Source organism: Chlorocebus sabaeus, chromosome 9 (genome assembly GCF_047675955.1).
Source record: "Chlorocebus sabaeus isolate Y175 chromosome 9, mChlSab1.0.hap1, whole genome shotgun sequence".
Lineage (NCBI taxonomy): Eukaryota > Metazoa > Chordata > Mammalia > Primates > Cercopithecidae > Chlorocebus > Chlorocebus sabaeus.
The window spans coordinates 50,460,564-50,469,955 of record NC_132912.1 but is presented as its reverse complement, the minus strand read 5'-3'; the positions used below and the strand labels follow the sequence as shown (position 1 = coordinate 50,469,955).

Below are 9,392 nucleotides of genomic sequence, written 5' to 3'. Positions count from 1 at the left end.
TTCTTCAGCCTGTTGATGTAATGGATTAACTGATTTTGAATGCTGAACCAGCCTTACATACCTAGGATAAATCCCATTTGGTTGTGTGTATAATTATCTTAATACATTTCTGGATTCAATTTGTTAATGTTCTGAATGGGATTTTTACATCTATGCTCATAAGAAGTATTACCTGTAATTTCCTTTTCTTGTAATGTCTTTGTTTTAGTATTAGGGTAATGCTGACCTCAGAGATTAAGTTAAGAAGGATTCTCTCTGCTTCTATTTTCTGAACGACTTGGAGAATTGGTACAAATTCTTTCTTAAATGTTTGGTAGGATTCACCAGAAATCTGGGTCAAATGCTTTGTTTGGAAGGTCATTAATTATTGATTCATTATCTTTAAGAATCATAGGTCTAGTCATAGTCTAGTCATAAAACAAATTCTCTATTTCTTCTCATGTGATTTAAAGCAGATGTGTTTTTCAAGGAATTGGTCCATTTCTTCTAGCTTATTAAATTTGTGAACATAGTTGTTCATAATATTCCTTTATCATCCTTTTAATGTCATGGGATATGTAGTGATGCCCTCTCTTTCATTTATTATTATTATTTTTGAGATGAAGTCTTACAATGTCACCAGGCTGGAGTGCAGTGGTGCGATCTCAGCTCACTGCAACCTCCACCTCCCGGGTTCAAGCGATTCTCCTGCCTCAGCCTCCTGAGTAGTGGGACTACAGGCACGTGCCACTACACCCAGCTAATTTTTGTATTTTTAGTAGACACTTGGTTTCACCATATTGGCCACAATGGTCTCGATCTCCTGACCTCATGATCTGCTCACCTTGGCCTCCCAAAGTGCTCGGATTACAGGCATGAGCCACTGAGCCTGGCCATTTTTTATATTAGTAATTTTGTATCTTTACTTTTTTCTTAGTCTGGTTAGAGACTTATTTATTTTATTGATCTTCCCAAAGAACCAGCTTTTGGTTTTTCTGCCTTTTTCTTTTTTTTTTTTTTTCCCACTGGTTTTTCTTTTTTTCTTCCTGTGGGTTAATGGACTTTTTTTTTTTTTTTTTTAGAATTTCATTTTGGTTTATCTATAGTGTTTTTGAGTATATGTCTTTTCGTTGCCTTTCTAGTGGTTGCTCTAGCTACTACATTGTATTATGTATAGCTTTTCACAGTCTACTGGCATCAACATTTTACCTGTTTGTGTGAACCGAAACCTTACCTGTATGCCCCTTTTCTTTCCCACATTTATAACAATTATTTCCTGTATATTCAGTGAAAACCCCAATAGACAGAACTATAATTTTGCTTCAATAAATGTAATTTAGAAACCTATGAAGGTGTACTGTATTTACCCATATTTTTACTCTTTCTACTCTTCCTCCCTGATCTTCCAAGATTCCTTCTTTGATGGTTTCCTTTCTGTTTCAAGAACTGCTTTAGCATTTCAGCCAGAACCACCATTTTCCAATAATTCACCAAAATGACACACACAAAAGGAAAGAGGAGAGGCACCTGATATATGTTCTCTGGGCCTTTTATAACATGCAGTTGTTCCTTTGGCCACATACACATGAATCTAACAAGAAAAGTCATACCATAGACATCAGTATGGGAACTGTTTGAAAAGGAATGTCCCACAAATGTTACCATGGCAAAACTGGGAGTCCACAATGTTACCCACCATGCTGTTGGCATTGTTGTAAACAAATTAAGGAAAACACTCTTGTCAAGAGATTAATGTGCATATTGAGTGTAGTAAGGACTCTAAGGGGTGAGATAGCATACTGAGAAGTGTGAAGGAAAATGACCAGAAAAAGAAGGAAGCCAAAGAGAAAGGTACCTGGGCTTAACTGAGGTGCCAGCCTGTTCTGCCCAGAGAAGCACACTTTCTGAGAACCAATCGCAAGGAGCCTGAGCTGCCAGAACCTATTCTCTACTAATTCATACCATAATAGGTGTTCAACAGCAACAACAAAAAGACCTTTGGACTGTTAAACAAACAAACAAACAAAAACTTCCTTTAGCCATTTTATTAGGACAGATCTGCTGGCAACTAATTCTCTTAGTTTTCTTTTTTTGTGTTTGTCTTGTAGACAATGTGTCATTGCTTTTGGTTGCACTTTCCCGGTCCTTTAGCTACAGCAAACGGGCTCTTCTCGAACCTTTGTCTGTATGCAGCCTTTCCAGGTTGTTGGGTTCTCCAGTAACCGGTAGTAAGTATGGGATACACAAGGCAGTAAGAAAACCCAGGGAACTCACCACTATTTTATTCCTTGATTCCCAAGGTCTCTAGCGATTCTGCCTTCTTTTTTCCACCTTTCAACGTGTTCTTGTCTGTTTTACATATAATGTTCAGGGCTTTTTAAATGAGCTTAGAAGGGAGAATAGAGAAAAGTATGTTTACTCCATCTTTTGGAATCAGAAGTCCTTTCCCGATTATTTTGATGTGTGCGTGTGATGATGCTGTGGTCATCTTTTTAAGATATACTGATTTACAGATAAAATATAATGTCTGGAATGAACTTCGTAATAATTTGGCATGGGTAAATGGGTAGGAATATAGGTGGAAGTGAGATTAGCCATGAACGGATAAATATTGAAGATGAGTGATGGGTATATGGAGGTTTATTACCCTATTTTATTTTTGTATATCTCTGAAATGCTCCTTAAAAAAAAATTTCCTGACTACCCCACTCTAATATTACAGAATCTTACAATAATCAAGATTTATCTATAGCTACTGTCTATGTTCCCTGCTACAGTATAAATTTGTTAACAGGGACTCAGAGTATCTTGGTCACAATTATAAGCTCCAAAGCTTCAAAGTGACTGGCATATAGTTGTTACTCAAATCATCATGTTTTGTCAAATACAAGATGCCATAGATTGTAAAATATCTTAATTTTATGTACCAGTAGGAAAAATTTCTGCAAGATGTGACACATACTACCAGTTTTCTTTTCTATTTTTGAGATGGAGTTTCGCTCTTGTCACCCAGGCTGGAATGCAATGGCATGATCTCGGCTCACTGCAAATTTCGCCTCCTGAGTTCAAGCGATTCTCCTGCCTCAGCTTCCCAAGTAGCTGGGATTACAGACGCCTACCACCATGCCCAGCTAATTTTTGTATTTTTAGTAGAGACAGGGTTTCACCATGTTAGCCAGGCTGGTCTCAAACTCCTGGTGTCAGGTGATCCACCCACCTTGGCCTCCCGAAGTGCGGGGATTACAGGCGTGAGCCACTGCGCCCAGCTGACATACTACCAATTTTTAGAAGTATTTTGATTTGGGAGATGCTACAATGTGAAAACATGTCTATTGGTATCTGCGGAATAAATAAACTAAATAATGTGAGATTTAGATAATGGCGAATATGTGTTCAAGGACAGATCATGTATTAATCGATAACAGTTATATTTTTGAGTCTATTATCAATTCTTCAGTGAATGTTCCTTATCAAATATTAAAAATTTATGTCTAAGTTTGTAGGACTATTACAAACCTTAATAGAAAATGTGAGATTCCACAATGATGGTCTCCACCTTTTACCACCAAGAACTTCCTGTATTAATTTATCCCCAAGGTCTCCATATTTTAAAATACTTTGATAACCAAGTAAAGTTCATTTGTTAAGCTAATTTTGTCTTTTATGGAATAAATTATACTGTTTGGATTGAGGTAATATAATTCCAGCTACAATAAAAGACACTTCACTTTTTGCCCTACTTGTATGGATTCACTACAGGGAAATGTAACATTTCCATTAGAATAGAATTTTGCAACCTCTAGTGCTACCTTCCTGGAGTTTAGGCCCCAGTGGAATCGGGATGGCAGTCACTGACTGGCTCTTAGCTCCTGTATTAAGTCAACAAAGGGCATTTAGCTGGCCCATCTTACATTTATGTTAGGAGTTAGGCATTTGTTTACACAGCTCTCCACAAAAGAGTCTTACCTTCTGTGTTCCAAAATACCCAGCTGGGTGACTTCTTACTTGGATTAATGATTTCTCTACCACAAGAACCAACCTACCCTGTTCATGAAATATTTTAAAGAACTGGTCACTCAGTCTTGGGCTGCACGGGAGGGGACGAGTGTGGGGCTAGAAAAAGTGAAGACATGAAACAACCATGAATCTGCAACCAAAGCACAGACTGGGAAAGATTTTAGTATCAACAGAACTAAAGACAGATTCTTCCAAATTTGAGAGATGACTAAAAATCTTAGTTATTGTGGTAAAAAACTTCAGTGACAAGTGGCTGCCTTCAGGTGCCAAATCTCACTATCCTCTCATCTCTACATAAACAAAAAGAGCTATGGCCACCAGCCAAGGCCCTGTCATTTTCCCACCAGTAGCAGGAGGTCAGGCCATTCACTGAAGTGCCTTATGAATAGGATTTGACCGCTATTAGCATTTCCTGACAGCTGATGGTAAACCAGAACATCAACAGGGTGGTTTAGGATTGTTTTGGAAATCTGAGTAGTGCTTCTGTGATGAAACTCTACTTTCGGTTAACATAGGATTGGCTTTGGCTTTCACTTTAACCTCTGAAAGACATTATTGTTTATGTTTGTCGCCAGATTTAAAAATGGACAATTGTGATAAAGGACGTTAAACAGAACCCAGATAATGCCTAAACCTAATTGTTTCCCACCAGTCCAGTTTTATTTAGATTTTATGTGCTCACATATAGACACACTTAAAGAGCATATGTTTATATATACATATATAAAATATAGATATGGGAATTTCTGACAAAGTGATTTATTAATGAAAATTTATTCACTATATAACCTTTGAATACCTGAGAAACTTCATTATGTACAAATCAGCATGAAGTTCCCAGTTCCCAAACTTTGGTTATATGAATATGCCTCAAGCACCACAAAAGAAACATTAGTGCTAATTTAAAAAGAAAAAAGTACCAAGAAACAAAAAAAATCTTCAATTCTCTCGAATCTGTTTTCTTTACACCACATCAGGAAAACCCCCTTTTATTCCACATTTCCTTTCATCTCAGTCAGTTTTCAAAACTGGTATAAAAAGAACTGATCAGAAGGAAAACGACAGACAAACCATTATAGATAAAAGTGATTATCTCAAAAGGACAATTTCTGGAAATTATTCTATCTTAAATAAAGAAATTATTTTAATCTAGGAGGTTTGCATTATGCAACATATATGAAGAAAAACCCTAATTATTAATTTTCAGAATTTAAAAACTTAAACAATGCAAGCCTATTAAGAGTTGAGTGGAAGGCTCACAGGGAGATTTTTAGCAAAATCAGTTAAAGAGATTCCTGGATTTCAACTTGTTTCCTGGCATTGCTGGCATCTGTGGGCTGCAGAAGCAATTGGTATAATATATGGGCAGGAAGAAAGAGACCTGACAGGCTGAGCACAACCTTCCATGGGATTTCATAAGAGATCTGATGGACAAAAGAAATAACATCAAAGAATGAAAACTGAAAAAGAAGAAAATAGAAACAAAACATACCTAAGTCCACGTGAGTCAGGATGGAGGGGGTTTAGATGTATCAACTGACAATTGCATATGTGTGGAAGAGATTGCGTCCTTGACTACAAATGTGGATTATATACACATTTATATTAACTTAAGTCAATTCATATATTACACCTGACAGCTCAAAAGGACGTCTCTGGTGGGAGGTGGGAGGAGATGCTATTCGTTCGGCTCCTCAGGTCCCTGTCCTTTGCCCTGAATGGTCAGCAGTCTCTGCACAGGACTCGGCGGCATGGTATATGAACGGATAAAGCTTGATGTCTGGTCCAGGGGTGGAACAGTTTCTGCATTCTTCATTGTAATATCGTAGCAACAGCTTATACACGTCTCCTGGAGAGCCAAAGGTCAGACCAGAGGCACATTAAAGGATGTAATTGAAAAAAACCTTAGAAAGAACACTCCAGTTTTATCTTAATCTAAATAGCATATGCTCAGATTTGGCTTTTGAAAATACAGCATGAATTTCATATGCCTGAAAGGCTTTCCCAACATAAATTAAACAAATTTTAAAAACTCTTTAAAGCAACAACTTCTTAGCTCATGATAACAACAGGTTATACAGGTACACTGTCCATGCACCCTCCTGGGAGTTCACGGCAGCCCTCGTTATACACTTAGCTCCTGAGGTAGGAAGCACACTGGATGAGCACTGGCAGGTCTGAGAAATAGGACAGTGGTGCTTCTCAGATCTGAACTTACCTTCATTCATCTCTCCCATTTTAGATTTTTATAGACACAAAAGCAAAAATGAACACTAACTCCAGCTTCTTGACCTTACTTTAGTAAGCTGATGTACTCTATCAAGACTGTGGATGAAACTTTGCCAGAACAAAAAGACTCTGCACATGCTGCCCCTCTGAGAGCTTTGTTCTTCCCGCTCAGAGTCATGCTTTTGTTTCTTCGTACCCACTGTGATTCATCCAGATTTAGCAAGTGTTTCCACTGAATGGTGTATAATCCATCTAGATACCAACTGTCAAGAGTATCTCCTACTTACCAACAGTGAGTTTCCTTTCAGTAAGGAAAATGTGCATGCTGTAAATGTCTCTCATCAATTCTGAGTCCCCAAAGGTGAAATAAACCACATCTCGCTCAGCTGCAGCAGCTGCCAGTATCTGTATTAAGGCTGAGGCAAAGAGAAAACACACAGTTGTATAATGACACTTCCCACCTAGATACCTTTAGCTCTTTACCAGCTGGTGTGCCACAGTTTCACCCTAGATTAAAGATTTATAAACCTAGTATACATGATATTAGAAATGGGGAACACAAGGCTGGGCACAGTGGCTCACACCTGTAATCCCAGCACTTTGGGAGGCTGAGGCGGGCAAATCACCTGGTCAGGGGTTTGAGACCAGCCTGGCCAACATGGTGAGACCCTGTCTCTACTAAAAATACAAAAAAAAAAAAAAAAAAAAATTTAGCCGGGCACGGTGATGGTTGCCTGTAATCCCAGCTACTTGGGAGGCTGAGGCAGGAGAATCGCTTGAACCTGGGAGGCGGAGGTTGCAGTGAGCCGAGATCGCGCCATTGCACTCCAGCCTGGGTGACAGAGCAAGACTCCGTCTCAAAAAAAAAAAAAGAAAAGAAAATAAAATAAAAGAAATAAAAAGAAACGGGGAACACAAGATGGACATAAATCATCTAGTTGTGTGGCTTTTCAGATATGCTGCCAAGAGTATCATCAAACTATAAAATTCCAACACAGGCATCTTTGCTGAACCACAAATAATGGAAGCCGCAAACCATGGGACTAAGGTGGTATTTATATTCGCTTCTATTATATCTGGAACTAAAATTTTTGTATTTGCTTACTTGATATAATTGCTGTGTCTTATCACACAGCCACTGGTCTTTTGTATAGGCACATTTGGGAGGTTCTAATGTTCTCCTTAATCCCACAGCAGGAGTTCTCAAAATGGGCTGGGGAGCACACCTGCATCCCTCCTGTACTCCGACCTCCACTGGCCACTGCAGCACGGGAGGCAGAGGTCCTGAAAACACTGGAAAGTCACTCTCTGGTGTACTATAAGAATGAAAAAACAATCGAGATCTACTATCTCCAGGAATCAAAGTTACAAATCACTGAGCCTGAAGTATGTTTCCGAAAATTTAGTTACCTTACAATCTCAGTAGATAGGGTTTATTTTAAATAACCATAAAATTGAATATAGTTATGATAAATGCCCTTTTGCTAGTTATAGATCTCTTACTTCATAAAAGGGAAGATGGGAATCAAATTAAAACATTAAAGAGGGTATATATATTTTTTGAGATGGAGTCTTGCTCTGTCACCCACGCTGGAATGTAGTGGTGTGATCTCGGCTCACTGCAACCTGTGCCTCCCGGATTCAAGAGATTCTCCTGCCTCAGCCTCCCAAGTAGCTGGGATTACAGGAGCCTGCCACCATACCCGGCTAATTTCTATATTTTTAGTAAAGATAGAATTTTTTCTATCTTTAGAAAACGGTTTCACCATATTGGCCAGGCTGGTCTTGAACTCCTGACCTCAAGCAATCTGCCCATCTCAGCCTCCCAAAGTGTGTGGATTACAGGCGTGAGCCAATGTGTCTGGCCAAAGAGGGTATCTTTTTATAGTTTTGATTTTTTAGAGCATGTTAATATTCTATATATTTACAAATTAAAATTAAAATACTAAGAATAGGAATGGGGAGAAACCTGTAACTGAAGGTAAATTAAAACAAATGAGCGTAATTTTAGTTCAAATAAATAACATAACTAAACTGAAGGGAAACGAAGAAAAGGAAGAAAGAAAAAACCCAACAACTTATGAAGACAATATATGACTTACATAAGTCCATAAGACCATAATATATGGTCTTAGGCCAGAAAGAGAGAACTGCAAACGAATTCCTAACTCTTTTTACAAGGTTTGCTTACCACACTAATGGAGGTGAAGCAACTCCGAAACTATTTTGAACTGTATTAGAGGAATGAGCAAATGAATAAATATGTTGATGCTGCTGGGAATTGGGGTCTCACTGTGGAAGAAGGGACACACAAACATGGAATGGAAGAAGACAAAAAAGAACTGTGTGGAGATGGACCAAAATGGAAGGCATTGGTGTATACTCGTGATGTCGAAAATATGTGTATCTGTGTGTGTGTGTGTGTGTGTGTGTGTATGTGTACATATACATTTCCTAGCTCTGTCTGCCAAAAGGGTCAAAAGGGAGACACCATAGTAGCAATGACCACACTCAGCGCCCAGATCTTGGTCTCTACTATCATTCCCCCTAAATGGAACTAGATTCCTCAAGAAATGCTTAATGCTATAGTTTGGACAAGAAAGGTACAAGATGATCTCAAAATATTTTGTTATACCAGAAAGTAAAGAAATGCTCAAATGGATAAAACGAAACAAAAAACAGAAGGGCCAGCTCTTGCCCACAGGAGAAAGCCAAAGACTAACTGTTAAGTGTGGAGGGGGTGTTAGAAGAGGAACATCCTTTCTTTGCAACTACTGTGGTAAAGGTCAGGCAAGAATCATTAACATATGCTAAATCTACGGAAAATTTTGCCTTTGTCTTCCTACAGATTGCTTATTAGTTACAAGGGAGGAAAAAAACCCTCAACTCTGCAGCGGGGAAACTGGGCAACACCCTGACACGGTGATCAAAATTAAGATCCCCAGTAGTGTCAGATGGCCATCAAGTGCCTCGTGACAGTGTCACTGACGCAGCATTCTGACGGAGAATGCATAACCTTAACCTCATCACAAGGAAACCGCAAACAAACTCAAAGAACACTGTATTCTTTAAACACATCAATGTCATAAGAGACAAAGAGAGGCTGTGGAAATATTCTCGATTCAAAAGGAGGCTAACAAACATGACAACTAAATGCAGTAGCTGAC

The 9,392-nt window shown here is 38.6% G+C and overlaps 1 protein-coding gene across 5 annotated transcripts in view; it reads right to left on the bottom strand.

Annotated features, from left to right (window-relative positions):
- Positions 1–1,492: 1,492 nt before the first annotated feature.
- PARG (poly(ADP-ribose) glycohydrolase) overlaps positions 1,493–9,392 on the bottom strand; it is a 136,082-nt gene continuing 128,182 nt past the window's right edge. For all 5 annotated transcript variants that reach the window (XM_007962557.3, XM_007962553.3, XM_007962558.3 and 2 more), the window contains 2 exons: positions 6,513–6,641; positions 1,493–5,845 (listed from right to left, as the gene is read on the bottom strand). In XM_007962557.3, the coding sequence (XP_007960748.3) occupies positions 5,691–5,845; positions 6,513–6,641 (284 nt within the window). In that variant the 3' untranslated portion in view covers positions 1,493–5,690. The remainder of the gene's footprint in view (positions 5,846–6,512; positions 6,642–9,392) is intronic.